General features: G+C 38.0%; 1 protein-coding gene across 2 annotated transcripts; it reads right to left on the bottom strand.

The window, feature by feature from the left end:
• Positions 1 to 883: 883 nt before the first annotated feature.
• LOC146626848 (cadherin-related family member 1a) lies at positions 884 to 14,643 on the bottom strand. Of its 2 annotated transcripts, XM_085360852.1 has the most exons (18): positions 14,583 to 14,643; positions 14,337 to 14,339; positions 14,044 to 14,139; positions 13,541 to 13,686; positions 13,398 to 13,448; positions 13,041 to 13,130; positions 12,812 to 12,898; positions 11,475 to 11,591; positions 9,889 to 10,032; positions 9,723 to 9,801; positions 9,494 to 9,594; positions 8,243 to 8,446; positions 7,452 to 7,604; positions 6,637 to 6,801; positions 5,901 to 5,968; positions 4,357 to 4,585; positions 3,429 to 3,683; positions 884 to 1,426 (listed from the first exon to the last, which is right to left on the bottom strand). In XM_085360852.1, exons 1-18 carry the CDS (start codon positions 14,641 to 14,643, stop codon positions 884 to 886), a joined length of 2,592 nt encoding a protein of 863 aa, XP_085216978.1. The 2 variants fall into 2 exon arrangements, with proteins under 2 accessions (XP_085216978.1, XP_085216977.1); XM_085360851.1 differs by lacking the exon at positions 14,337 to 14,339.
• Positions 14,644 to 15,154: the final 511 nt, after the last annotated feature.

Below are 15,154 nucleotides of genomic sequence, written 5' to 3'. Positions count from 1 at the left end.
AAGATATTTTTGAATATTTATTCAAAATCAAGACAGTACAAAGACAGTACAAATATGTTACTTTGAAATACCAGGCAAGTGTTATTTATATGTAACATATATAGTTTTTCTAAACTTATTTACAATAGTAAGCTAAGATAGAATCAAGAACATCATATTTCTTGCAGTGATGACACTGTATTTGCCTACATTTGAAGGCATTTAAAAGTAACCTGGAAAGTAGCAGTGCAAAGACCCTACATTTTTGACACTACATTTAAATACCCATATGAATTAAGTGTCCAAGCAGCTTATATAAATAGTAATCTGAGCTTAAAAATTTCAAGCATATGACTGATTTTTATCAACAACATCCTTCAAGAGGAGTTAGACGGTCTAATTTTGACTTTGCTGTATTTACTGCATCATGATACAGCTGCGGTTTTGCCATGTTTACAGTGCTGTACAATTAAAATAGATCCACATCCACTTATATAAAAGCATTTTCTACAGTTACTCACTCAACAAAATAAAAGCAAGATGCTCTTACTGTGAAAACCTACAGTGGCACATTTTCATCATACAAAAGAGCAACTTCTCAGCTTTCAATTTCTTGTAATGCTTCTTAATGTTAAAATGATAATCCTCCTCAAGATGGCAGTGTGGTGAATTATCTAGTACTGTACTGCTGACTCAAGCTGTCTCCTGTTTTTATCTAAAGCAGGTCAACTGAGAATACACTGCAGCCCACTTCTATCTTGTCTTAAGACATAATTATGTAAACCACTCTCTTCTTTTGTTTGCTTGTAAATAACATAAAGGTAGGCTCACGTAACCTCATCATCACACAGAACTCGGATGAAGTGAGTTAAGAGCCATCAAAGAAGATATTTGTGCATTAAAGTTAATAATAACCTTGGTTGTTCTCGTGTATTTTCTGCTCAAGCTTCATTTTAAGCTCCGACACTAAAGCAGAGCTGATGTTTCCCTCCTTACGGCGGCTGGACTTAGCCTTCTTGGAGCCTTTGGATGCCAGTGCGCCAGATATTGTTGGGACTGCACGCAGCCTTTCATTGGGCCGCACGTTAGAGGGAGGTGGAGGCGGAAGACAGGGAGCAATGGGAGGTGGAGGCTTCAGCCGGGGGCTACCTGTCTCCTGCTGGAGGCTGCTCTCCGGGTTGGTTATGAGGAACTTTTCTCCAGGGTTGGTGAATTTGATAACAGGTATCTTGAAGGTCCAAGGCTGCTGGTCCCTGGGTCGCCTCTTAATGATGCGGCGTGCTGGCATGATCCTGTTGGACTTTGAGTTGCGCATGTACATAGCCGTAGAGATCAAGACAGTCCCTCCTACCAAAACACTAATGATAAAAGTGACCATGCCTAGAGCTTTTAAAGGATTGTCCCTACTTTTCATTAAAAAGGCTGCCATAGGCCCCTTGAGAGGAGTCTGTAAAAGAGCATAAATAAAACAGTTTGAACCTCAATTCCAAGTATTTGTCAAAAGCATGCAAACATGAAATTGGATGCCAAAGCACTGACAGAGGAGGCCCAAACAACATGTCTATGAACACTCTAGCACTTTCACACTCGCACCCAGACATCCATCTTCTGCCCTACAATACAGGAAAGCTAGCAACTACATATGTCTCTAATGTTTAGGAATGCGTCTGGCAGTGCGATGCATTAGGATTTCTCTTTGACTGACGAGGGCTAAACAATAATAATGACCAGTTCATGGGACCAAAAAAGTTTGTGGAAGTAAAAATAGTAAATAATAAAAAAGACTTTTCTTTCAATGTACACCGGTACTCTTTTACAGACCTAACCCAGCCAGTAAACATTATTTTAATGTTCATGAATGAAAATGAAGGAGAGGCATTGGTTATTTCTCACTTGACTCTGCGGACCACTTTAATGTAGTTACTCTCAGGGTTGATTCGGGACTTTTTCACTGCGTTACAGTACAGGATGGTGGATATGCAGATTGTTAGTAAAACAAGGGACGTGAGAATGCTCAAAAAAATTCCAAAAACAGTCAGCGGACGCTTGCTGAGGCCCATGAAGTATGAAACAACTCGACCTTTTATCTGAAAAGCACGATACACAACACACAAACAGAACCAAAAACATCATGGAGAGTGAAATAATGGATTCAGGATGAAAACACAAAAAGTATTAGAAAAATATGGATCAATGCAAATGAGCAAAAACTTCAAAGGATAATGCTAATGTTTATATCAATATTTCAAAGATCAAAATGAGTGTGAATTTTTCCATCAACAAGTAAAATGTGTAGCCATGACCATATATACTCACTGGCCACATCATTAGTCACACCTTGCCAGCACTAGGTTGGCTTTGGCTCTTTTGCCTTCATAATTGTTGTAATAATCCAAAGCATACATTCAAAAAGGTGCTGGAAACATTCCTCAGAGCTAAGTATTGATTTGATAGCGTCACACAGTTACTGCTGATTTGTTGGTGTCAAATCCAAGATGCAAATCTTCTGCTCCACTATATCCCAAAGGTTCTCTATTGAATGACTGTGGAGGTCATGACCAAGAAACCAGTTTGAGATGATTTGAGGTTTGTGACATGGCACATTATCCTGCTGGAAACAGCCATCAGAAGATGGGTACATATTGGCCATAAAGGGATGGACATGCGCAGTAACATTACTCGGATAGGCTGTGGTGTTTAAACAATGCTCACTTGGTACTGAGGGACCCAAAGTATGCCAAAAAATTTCCCCACATGATTACACCACCATCACCACCACCAGCCTGAACTGCTGACAAGGCAGGATGGATTGATGCATTCATGTTGCCCATGCCAAATTCTGACCCACCATCTGGATGCTGCAGCAACAATTGTGACTCATCAGTTTAGGCAACATTTTTGAGTCTCCTCTTGTCTTATTTGGTGAGCCCAAATGATTGGCTGATTAAATATTTGTGTTAACCAGTAAATGAAAAAGTGTAACTAATGAAGTGGCCTTTGACTGTTCAGTGGATCAATCCCAGAATGGTTAAAACTGTTTTTTTGTCCAAATAATTTTTTATGATAAAACTTTGTTCTGAAAGGGAAAGCTACAAATTTAGAGTTAATTGGTTTTAAAACTCTGTAATAATTCATATTTAAAGCCACAAATTAGATTGCATTCAGAACCTGATAGTCCAGTTAGTATTAATGGATTTTTTTTCACTTCTTAGTAGGAAACTTTATTGTTAGTTCTGATCTTTAAATAAACTATAAGAAATTACCAGTGTTATCCTTTAAAGTAGATGAACTTAGTGAAATGTGACTAGCTGAAACAAGGACGCTGATTTAGCAGAAGCATATAGTAGCATGGCAACAGTCCCTATTGACTCATGTTAAAATGCACGTCTACAGCTCAGCTCTGGGACAGGAAGCACTGCAAGCATGCTCCGAGTCGGAACAAGTCTTACCGCCTCTGTGATATCGATGTTGACCACAGCTGTTGTGCTGAAGGACGGAGAGCCTCGGTCCCTGGCTTCGACCACCACAGACCACTTGCAGTCCTTCTGCTTGGTGATGTTCTGTACAATCTCCATAGACTTAATATAAGGCTTCAGCTTGATCTCGCCAGTGTCAGCATTGATGTCAAATGCATTGTCAGGATCTGCGGTCATGATGGAGTATTCAATGACGTTGTTTGGAGACTCCGCATCTTCATCCACGGCCTGTAAAAAGCATCATGCATCAATAGCGTTTAGTTAAAATGTAAACGAATAAATCTTTATTCTTAGGCTGTGATGTTTCTGTAAAATGCATTAGATTTGACATATTGCATGCAATATGTCGTTCTTTAACCTAGCTTTGGCACATATATGCATACATTTTAAGATGAGTCAATTTATCATCCGTATACTTGGCTATGGAATTGTTGTTTCCCTATTAATAATTTTAATTAGTCACACTGATTACTTTATAAGAAGTGTTTTAAACCAGGTATTAATGCAGAATATCCACTGCAGGCTTCAGATTTTCCTTAGATTTGAAATCAAATTTTATTTAATTTAGTTACACGTTTCTAGTTAATCCACACAACTGAATACATTTTAAACAGCTGTTTTTTGTAGTCTTTATCAGAAAGGCGCAAATAGTGTTTTTTGTATTTATAGCCATGGAATATTAACAAATTTAGAAAGCTCTACACACCAAAATCTTAGTCTTTTGATGCCAAATTATGCAATCATAACTTTTCTAGAACCAAAGCTCAATACATTGAATGTTTACTGTTATCTAAGCTCCCAAAACATTCAGTTTACAACAAAAAAGCTGAAACTTGGTGAAAGTAGAATCACAGATTAAGCTAAAAGAGACGAGATAGATCAATTTCAAAGCAAAATGTACCTCTATTTTGACAGGCGTGCCAATAATCATCGTCTTCTCCACGAGCACTTCATCAAATTCTGGCGCGTGGTCGTTCATGTCAGTGACTGTGACAAAGACTTCAGCCAAGCTGTACTTCCCCTCTGAATCTTCAGCCTTGACAAAAAAGTTGTACTTTGACCTGACCTCTGCATCCAGGCTGGTCCAGGGCTGTGTGGTGATGAGGCCTGATGAAGCGTTAATGGAAAACCTGCAGTTCAGATCACACAGTGCATGAGTCACAACCACAGATGTCCATTTAGCTTCATCTCAACTAACCAGGCGTTTCTAATACAGGCATCGTAATTCACAGCTCAAGTGACAGATTTTCATTGCTCCCTGTGAATCTCTACATGACTCACACTTTGCTATAAAAAACAACTTTACAGCCATCGTTGGACAGACGTGTTGTACTGTAAGGCTTCAGATGTTAATCCAGTTGATTTAAAAAACGTGTAGGAAAAACAAACTTGTACATTTTTGCTGCTTATGCTTATTTGTTTGGGTGAAAAATCCTGAACCCTGATTTGCAGGGAGAATATGTTTAATGAGTTGCTTCCTTAAAGACAGATCTCCAGCATATGAAATGCATATGTACATCTGTAGAGAAATATTGATTTACACAATAATTGCCAAGTTTTTTTTTTCAATTTTGTTCTTATTGTTATACACTGTTTGTGTTTTCTGAGGATCTGGAACCACAAAGCTTCTAACTATTTTGTCATTTCAAACATTGTGAATGTATATTTGAGATTTTCAGACTTTCCAGAGGTTGTTTTAAAGTGATCACTAATCAGGAGAGCTTGACTATACCCTGTAGGGCTTAATTTTTTTTACCACCTGTTATATTTCTCTAACCTAAAAACACATTCATAACAATTTCAGGGATACAATAAGGAATAAATACTTGCTCGTACACACAGCAGGTTTACTCATTTTAAAGCTTGCCAGGAGCTTTCTGAGTGCCTTCTAGTTCAACATTGGGCATGCAGCCATTTTATTCAGCAGACTTTTCTGTCTTGTTTTTCGCTGTGAAATTTCACAAGTTTTCTTGGAACTGATAACTTTCACACAATTAACTCAGGTTGCAGCCTGCAGACAGGCATAAATTCTCACTTTCCCTTCGCTGTATGTTGCCTTGCTTCTCAAAGCTGCCGTTTCTGTGGCTCCAGCTGTCACATTGCATATTAATTGGCTCTGCCTATGTGAGATGGGCCAGGCTCTCTATTTTTAACCTACCAATCCAATTAGGAGATTAGCCAGCATCTTACAGCCATTTTAGAGCGAGCTGTTTGTGCAGCAGAGGGGCCGATCAAACCAGTTTCCCGCTTACCTCTTTCATCAAAGACACAAAGATGACTCAAGACTAGTGTCCTGCTGGCACTAAACACCCTGAGCCTCTGAGCATTTTTGACTCATACTTTCAAAATAACTTTAGGCTGTGAAATGCATTTTGTGGAAATGCCAGAATTAAAGATCTGATCAGAATGAACCTAAATTGGCAGCAATGAAAGGTTTATACTCACAAATCAGATCCTGATCCATAAATCGTATATTTGACTTCACCCCAAGACCCGGAATCTGGGTCGTTTGCCTACAGAGAAAAAAAGGAAGGCGATTATACACCTACATACTCCTACATACCACACATACATACTCATGCTTACACAACAAAATATTAAAAAATTACACTTTAAAATTTTTTAATTACTTATTTGGAAAATTACATCATAATAGTGTATAGATATGTAACTTAAATAAATATGATTACTTTAAGGTGACTGAAAATAATTTATTGTGTCATTTATTTTTACTAAAACCCCCTGTGGACAACTAGATAGAGTCTTAAGCTCATATACAGTGTGTTGCGAGGGGATGTTCAGCAAGCATCGGTCAACATGATTAACCTTGAAGCAAAATTAAGCTTTTTACTTCTCACTGCTTAACTTGGACACATTGCCTGGTTGCAGGGTTTCTACAGTATGATGACAAGCAAGGGACAAATGTGCCAATATATTTTTTAATAATCTCCCTCGATGAGGAGTAACATAGGCCAACATGCCAGATTGTGACATGGAGATAACAAATTTCATAACCAGGAGTAGCAAACTGAAGCAAGAGAGCGCTAAGCCTGTTTTTGTCTGGCACCAATCTGCTTTTATCTAATGAACTGTGCTGAGCAATATGCATTTAATAGAGGAAAGATGGATTATATAATCACTTTGATCAGGTTAAAGCTGAGTTTAACTGTGATTGACTCACTGTTACAGATGAAACACTGGAGCCTCCAGGAGAGTTCTCAGGGACCCTGGCGATGTAATACTCAGATGTGAATTTAGGGATGTTGTCATTTGTGTCCAGCAGGTTGATCACTATGTCCGCTGTTGCGCTGAACCGTTCGGGAGTGTCAATCTCCACTGCCAGGAGCTGCAGGAAGACACACTCAGAGTGATTAAATTAGTGCTGAAAGCTTTAGTCAACTCATAATTTTTTCAGGCAATTTTTGTTTTTTGTTTTGTGCATTTTATGTTCAATATAGGTATTTGTTGTGCCTGAAAATGAACAAATAAATGAATGAATAATCAATGAGTTCATGGATATACAGATATCTAAAGCCACACTGGCTACTCTGTGAAACTGTAAACCAAGCAAAGAAAATATTTTCAGATTTGATTTATGATTTTTAAAATTAATGTCACTGCAGTCAGTGAAATAAATCAGAGACTTGCTAGGGCGCTCATGTTGTTATTGCTTATCTACAGTCATATTGATAGATGGATTTCTAGCCTGGGTCCTTTACAAAGCACAAATGATTGGAGTAAATTATCTTTGTGGCAGTTTACAAAAGGTGAGCTATGTATTTATGTTGCAACATTCACAAAGTATTAGTATACAGGCAAAGCTTAAGTTAATGAAAATGCAGTTAATTCATGGGCTAAAGCCATTAATCAAAATCATATTTCCTAGTAACCAAAAGAGATTACCCACCCAGTAAAATAACTAACAGGATTATTTCTTCGACACTTGTTAATAATAACGTATTGTAATGTTGTAATATTGCCCATACGGCGCCTCACCTTAAAAGAGAGAGTTGGCCCCTTTTCATAGTCGATGCCGGATGTGTCTTCCACAATGATGGTCACCTGTGCTTCATTCAGGACTGTCTGGGGAACCACACGAAGCACTCGGCTCGGCCCAACTAGCCTCAGTTTAAATTTGGCATTTGCTCCCTAAAAATGTCAGCACAATACAGAAATCCATTACATAAACTCACTGGTTCTTTTAGAACGCTTTTCTACTCTACCTAAGCACTAAAAGCGCTTTATACAACATGTCTTATTCACCCATTCACACAAACACTTTTTTATGCTTAAGTGCTTTCTGACATACATTCATACACACTCACACGCCATTAGATGCAACTTGGGGTTTGCAGTTAGCCCAAGGATTTCGCATGCAGACTGGAGCAACCACCAACTTATTATTAACATTATAACATAACTTGTGCTACCTCCTGAGCTGTTGCCACCACATAAATAAGAGTATAAGAGTGTCATGTAATGCTACATGAGCTATTATAAACAGGTAGAGGAGACTAACCATGGTGGCATAGTGAGTGACATTTTTACTTTCAATACTTTTGCTGGATATTTGCAACTTTGGGGCGGCATTATTGCACAACACGTTTGTTTTCACATATTTAGTTAACTTTGTACGTAATTTCTTTAAATGGATCTGTCAACTGGCTAATATTCTTTAAATTTTAATATTATTGCACCACCTTTGATCACAGTTATTGATTAGTAATAGCACACTGCTGCATGTCCAAGGAATGAATCAGATATTTGCAATTTGGGAATTCATGTACCTGATCAGAGTCGTTGACTGTGATCTTGAAGCCACGGAGGATCTCCCCTGCAGGTGGATGCTCATACATGGTGACTTCAAATTTGTTCTGTGGCCCATTTTCTCCATAAAAGGTTGGGGGATGGTTGTTGAGATCAACCACACGGACAGTCACTGTGGTAACATCATAGTCCTGGAGCTCATTGTTTGGGCCTATCTCAGATGCCTTCAGTTTAAAAAATACACAAGTAAATAAAATTATAGTCAATGAGAGTAAGAAGCACCGGTGAAAAAAGGTTTTCATGGGACTCTATGCAGTCCTGTTAAAAACTATTCCAGAAGCAGAAGAAGAAGCAGCAAGATGATTCTAATCAAATGCATTTATTTAACCGATCATCAGCGAGACCACCTCTGTACGATAACAAGTTTTGGAATTTTGCTGGTCTGGAGCATTCAGGTGTATGTTAACACAATGTAGCAACTTTCCTAGGAGTGGACATCCCAGAAAATACGCCCCAAGGCCGGGCAAAACCTGACAAACATGTTTTAGAAGGTTTGCCAGAGGAAAGTCTCTTCTGTCTAAAAAGAATATAGCAGAACAGCTTAGGTTCGCAAAGTTGTGTCTGAAGAAACTCCAAGACTTCTGGAACAATGTCCCTTGGCTAGACAAGATCAAAGTGAATGTTTGGCCTTAATCCACAGCACTACATCTGGTGAAAATCAAACACAGCATATCATCACAAACACCTCATACTGTGAAACACGGTGGTGGAGGGGTCATGATTTGGACTTGTTTTGCAGCCACAGGACTGGGACACCTTGCAATTATTGAGTCAACCATGAACTCCTTTCTATACTTTCTAGAGTCAAATGTGAGCCCAGCTGCCTGACAGACAAAGCTTGGCCAAACTTGGGTCATGGACCACGATGATGATTCTAAGCACAGCAATAAATCTACAACAGAATGGCTGAAAAGGTAAAGAATCAAGGTGCTGTAATGGCCCACTCAAAGGCCAGACCTAAAACTGATTAAGATACTTTGATTGGCACTTAAGAGAGCTGTGCATAAACAAATACCTGCAAACCTCAATGAACTGAAGCAATATTGTAAAGAGTGGACCAAACTTTATCCACAACCATGTGAGAGACTAATAAAGTCGTACAAAGAAAAAAATCTATCCGTTCAACTTATGGCTGCTGAAGGTGGTTTCAAAAGCTACTGCGGTGAAAAGTTTCTTTTAAAAATGAAGATAAGTAGAAAATAACTTGTTACCTTGACTTTGATTTCATACAGCTCATTTTTCAGCAAAGATGGAAAAGTTGTCAGGGTGATGCAACCACTTGTGCTATTTATGTCGAACACACCATCACTACCTGAAAGGTGTTGATAGAAGTTTTGTTTGAAATCTGATCATAATCTAAAAGAAGACACAGTAACACACTTTTGCCTTACAAACAAGCAACTAAATCTTGCACTTTTCTCTTTTTGCTATTGTTCTTACCATTAATAATGGAATAATGTATCGGCTTAGGATTGCCTTGGTCACCATCTTTAGCGTACACTGTGTATATTTCAGAGCCCTAGAAGTAAAAAAGTACATCAACACAATGGAGACAAAAGCAATAACTGAAATCAAATTTAATTCAGTGAATGCGACAAGAACTTACAGGAACAGAGACCTCATAGATGTATCCAAAATATGGTGTTCCTACAAAGTATGGAGGCATGTCTTGGGAATCAATAACATTAATTGTTACTGTGGCTGTGGAAGTCAACACCTGATGCTTCCCCTTGTACTTTCCACCTCCATCCTGTGACAACAACAAGGTAAAAGCAAAGTTACCACATGGCATAATTAGCTAACCCTTTATATTTAATCAAAGACATGGTTAAGTTTATTTTACATTTGGCCATGTTGGGATTATGGGATCTCTGCTACATGTTATCTGTCACAACAGCTTGAAGCCAGCTCACAAAAAACACTAAAAATTTAGTTTAACCAAAAATATACATTTTTTTAGTATTCTAACCTAAATGCTATGTTACTTGCACTTTAAAGAGATGTCTTGCTTGAAAAAGTTAAGAGTTTGTTTTTTCTTAACTTGCTAAAAATCACAAACTGCAGAAAGAACATGCATAAGATTTTAGATACATGTTCATGGTTTAGTATAATTTTAGAAGCAATTATTGTCTTATTTGCCACTTTAGTTCAGTGCATTGAGCTTGTGACCACGTGCCATACAACTGAGATCTGCTGGCCCGGGTTCGAGTTCAACCCAAGGTCCTTTGCTGCATGTCTTCCCCTCTTTCTCTGCCTCTGTTCTCCTGTCCTATCTTCACTGTGTCTATCGACTAAAGTTGAAAAAGGCCAAAAAAACCTAGGAAAAACTTGCACCTTAATAAAAATCAAAAGTTAGGCAATGAAATTCATTTTTAATTGGGAACACTATAATATAATATTTTTTATACATCATAGCTTTACCTTTTTAATAACTGGATTATCTACTAAATGTTACACAGCCAGGTATTTAAGTAGCCAGAGCCGAGGCTACAAAAAATAAACTAGCTCTCACCACCAACTATTATTCACAGTGATAAATTATACTTATTTTTGGGAGCAGGACTTTCAGTGCGTCAGCAGACCAGCAACTTAAAATCTCACCACTTCCCAACAGATTTTTTTTTTAGCTCCCTGTTCCCCTTTTTCACTCTTTGCTTTTCTCTCACCCAAATCAGTGAAGGTAAAACAACTTTTACTCTGAATCTAGTTCTGCAGCAGGTTTTTTTTTTCATATTAAAAGGAAGTTTTCCTCTCAGTCACTGCAATGGGTTGCTCATAGAACATAATTATGTTATGTGTGTATTTAGTATAATGTTGTTTTTGTTTTTGTTGTTGTTGTTGTTGTTTTGTTGTTGTTGTTTTTTTACAATATGCAGGATTTGGTTCTATATGAACAAATTGTATCAGAAGGAATGTTATTGATAAACTCCAATAACTAATTTTTAGATTTTATGTAATTTTCTACTTAGAATTAAATAATTTTAAACTGCAATTTCATTTATCTTTTTTAAACCCCATGATTGATGCAATTGCATGTCAAAAATACATGACTTTAAAGTTGAAAATCCTTTACATTTGAGGACAGAAATACCTGCAAACTAAGCTACTTACTGTGTTTACATGTATTAAGACCATTTGATTAAGCAAATAAAGGCACAACCCAAATGTAAAAGTGTCACAGTGACCTCTCACCTTTGCAACTACTGTCACAAAATGCGTTGGTGTGGTCTCAAAGTCCAAAGTCTCACCAGGTTTAACTCTGAGGATCCCACTGTGTCCATCAATGGTGAACTTGGTGAATGGGGAGGTCTGGTAATATAACAGTCACAGTTAATAAAGATAGTAGGAGTGCTTTATTTCGACTTAAATTTAGCAATGAAAACCAATAAAGCTAATTCTGATATGGTACCGATCAATTTTAGCCTGGCTCATTTTAACCTTGGCATTTCAGGGTAGCTTTGTCTCACAATTGACACATGGAGACTAACAACCACTGTGCTGTCAGCTGTTCGCCCAGACCAAACCTAAGCCCCTATTAAGCTTTCAATGCCATGCTCAAATGTAATTGAAATTTAATCCACTAAAGTAACACGATTTCCAGATTGCTCTATGGTATGAGATTAATCTTTCCCTGCATCACTGTCCCATCACTCATATGCCCTTTTCCTCCCTCCATCACGCGCAATGCTCGTGATGTCAGGTCGACCTCTGGTTATCCCTGAGTGTTAGGGTCATACAACGCTAGTTAAAAGTGTTGCTATTTGCTTATTTTGCATTGCAGTCTTGGTAATAAAAAATGTAATTGATTTTTAAATGGATTGCAAAGCAGAAATTGAATCAAACCATAGAAGAGCTTAAAAAAAAAACCTAGAACAACCAGAAAAATTAAGATATGAAAAAAATGAAATGCTAAAATTATGAAAAAAACCCAACTTGTTAACAGTTTTAAATACATTTTGGGCTCTAAGAGGATAAAGGTGTTGGCAGACTTCAGGGAGTATTCCAGGATGTGAGAGTTAAGAGAGCTGAAGATGTAAAGAGGTGTAAAGCTATAAAGAGCCCTCTCTGTGATTAGTACTCTCTTACAATCAACTCAGTATTCATCTGGACGCCATGTGCAACGCGGCTAAAAAAAGCTTTAACTTTAGCCTAGGTTACACTGGGTCACTTTTCAGCGCACGTGCTGCCGTAGAAGCCTAGCTGCTATATTTTGGAGAGTGCTTTTTTCTGACTGATGGCTCAGTAAACATAGATGCAGTAGCCAGAATTAATCAAGTATGATATTTGGATCTTTGTGCATTATATAGTTTCTAATTTGTGATATGTGGCTGGCATTTTTCACCTGAGTTTAAACAAAACTTCTTAAAATTCACAACAGCTTCTTTAACGTGCCTGAATTTTACTGGTGACTTTGTGCATCTTTACTTCAATTCAACTTCAAAAATATTTGCAATTTGGGAGTTACTACTCAAGTTGTTTTGAAGTTGCCATGGTAACAAAAGCACATTACAGTGAGGCTGTGAAGTTACCTGTAGATAATAGGAAACACTTCCTCCTGAGCCCATATCTTTATCCACTGCTTGGACTCTGTAGATGCTACTTCCTGGAGCAGTGTCCTGGGAAAGGAGCAAAAAGTTCAATAATTTTCAAACATTATTGAATTTTGATTATTTAATTAGTTTGACACTTTTATTACATTCAGGAAAAAACACTCTAGAATGCATGCATGTAACTGTATAGTTATTTTATATAATATACCTCTGGAATATCAATAATAAAAGGCAAATTTAGAAATTCAGGTGGCTCGTCATTGGTATCCATGACAAAGACTCTCACTGTCTCAACAACCTGAAACACATGTGAAAAGCAATTACAAATTTCCAAAACAGCTGCTTTTGCTACAGCTTATTAAAAAAATGACATTGTTTGCAGAGAAATAATCTAAATAGCGATCAGAGAAAATGTCATGATGCACAGTTAAATAGATTTTACAGGCTGTCATGGCACTTTTTTGAAGTACTATTTAATCCTAATATTTATGATAGAGTTTCCAGTTAAATTGCAGTATTAAAATGTGACTGTAAACTGAATTGCACTGTAGCTTATAGAGCTTACTTTATTACGGCCATCCGTTATGCTCACGTGCACTGAGATTTCATCTTGTTTCTATGAAAAATAAAGATGTCACATCACTTTGAGCCAAAGTGGGTTTTTTTTTTGTGTGTTTCCAAACCAGGAGTCTTTATTAAAATGCTTACCTCTCTGTCGAGCTCCTGAATTAGAGTCACATTTCCTGACTTTGGGTCCACTCTAAAATATTCTGTAGAGCCCTTTTCAAAAGCAAGACCATATCGTACTGGATCTTCCTCCGGATCTGTGCCATTCAAGACATATATCTGTGTTCCTATGAGAAAAGAACACATACAGGGACAAAACCTTTGAAATGGGGCAGAAACGTGACATGTCTATATGCAGCACTAGTGTAAAAGGCACGTTTGACAGGTTAGGTCAGATGAGCCCTCTACCCATAATGTTTTCTTCCCGTAAGACTGTGATGTACGTCACAATCCAAAAGATCTTATAGCGATTAGCTGGAGCCTTAGCACCATGTGAGATCATTTCATACAACACTTAGGCACTTAAAACACACATCTCAAACTACACTAAATGTAAAAACATGCTCAAATTATACCAAACTTAAAAATATTAAATTATAACAATAATAATTTTTAAAAAAAATGTAATTTTACGGGAGCCTTACCAACGGGTGTATCCTCAGAGATGCTGAACAAGGCCATATTTCCATTTGTACTGCTGGGACCATTATCGTAAAAATATGGAGCATAGTCTGATTGCCCTTTGTGATAAAAAAAAAATAAGAAAGAAAAAGACGATTCACATTATTTGAGCAGAAGAGAGATATAAAAGAAAAACAATGACCTAATCTAAAAGGAAGCTGCTCCACACACTGTACAAACCCCACAAATGTCTCTCACCACATCAAATTATTTTTCTCCTTAATTATTATTTTACAGTGAGAAGAGTTGCACTCACTTGCTAACAAGGGCAGGAATTGAAAGCAGGGAGGAGAAAAGAGTTAAATTAGAAATAATAAGGCTGTAGTATTAAGACCCAGACAAAAACGGCATTGCATGTTGAAATTTATGAAGTACAAGCAACATGAAAGTCCACACTAAGACAGACATGCCCTCTCTGTGTTAGAGGATTAACCAGATAAGTGCGAGGCAAGAAGTCTTAACCACACACAACAAAGACAGTAAAAGAAAAGCAGAGCCTTACCCGAGGTGAAGTGAAGCATAAGGAGAAACAGTAAAGCATGCGTTTTCTTTTCTTTCTTCATCCTGGTGGGGAGGTAAGGCTTGGCTGGCTCATGTGGAAGGCTTGGTGGAGGGAAAGCGAGCAGTGAGTGTCGTGCCCTTCTTGAAGCGTCTCAGCAGGCTCAGAAGTAGGAAGAGGCTGGGACAGCGTCTCAGGCACTAATCCAGTGACGCATCCCTTCTCTCTGCACACATCTTCTACCACATTGCTCTCACTCCAAATTCTCCTGGATCATTGAGAGACGAGAGTTCAAGTTTCACACAATATGGTGTGATCATCGCACCTCGCCACACATATGACAGGCGCACACATGAGGCACAGAATCCATGTTTAGTCTGGAAACATTGATAGGAAATGTTTGCAGCTCAGATTTTTGTTTGGTTGTTATTATCAGCGGTTTGTTTTGTCATGTTTTTTTGTGCTGAGACGGGCCACCTGGCAGGTCACTAGGTTTCCTGGGGAAAGTAGACTGCAAGATCTAAAGAAAGCTTATTGGCTGTAAGTGCATGAGTGCAGCTAAGGCTAGTGTTGGT

This window comes from Diplotaxodon limnothrissa, linkage group LG8 (genome assembly GCF_057381915.1).
Source record: "Diplotaxodon limnothrissa isolate DT_005_m linkage group LG8, D_limnothrissa_male_GT1.1, whole genome shotgun sequence".
Lineage (NCBI taxonomy): Eukaryota > Metazoa > Chordata > Actinopteri > Cichliformes > Cichlidae > Diplotaxodon > Diplotaxodon limnothrissa.
This window is presented reverse-complemented; position numbering and strand designations above follow the sequence as displayed.

What these genes read in the sequence shown, in the direction of transcription:
- LOC146626848 (XM_085360852.1), bottom strand. Translation starts at nt 14,643, where the DNA reads ATGAAGAAAGAAAAGAAAACGCATGCTTTACTGTTTCTCCTTATGCTT. An exon ending in TTGTGACAGTAGTTGCAAAG is followed by an intron (nt 10,033 to 11,474) that starts GTGAGAGGTCAC and finishes TTGTTGTCACAG; the next exon opens with GATGGAGGTGGAAAGTACAA. An exon ending in GCACGCCTGTCAAAATAGAG is followed by an intron (nt 3,684 to 4,356) that starts GTACATTTTGCT and finishes TGCTTTTTACAG; the next exon opens with GCCGTGGATGAAGATGCGGA.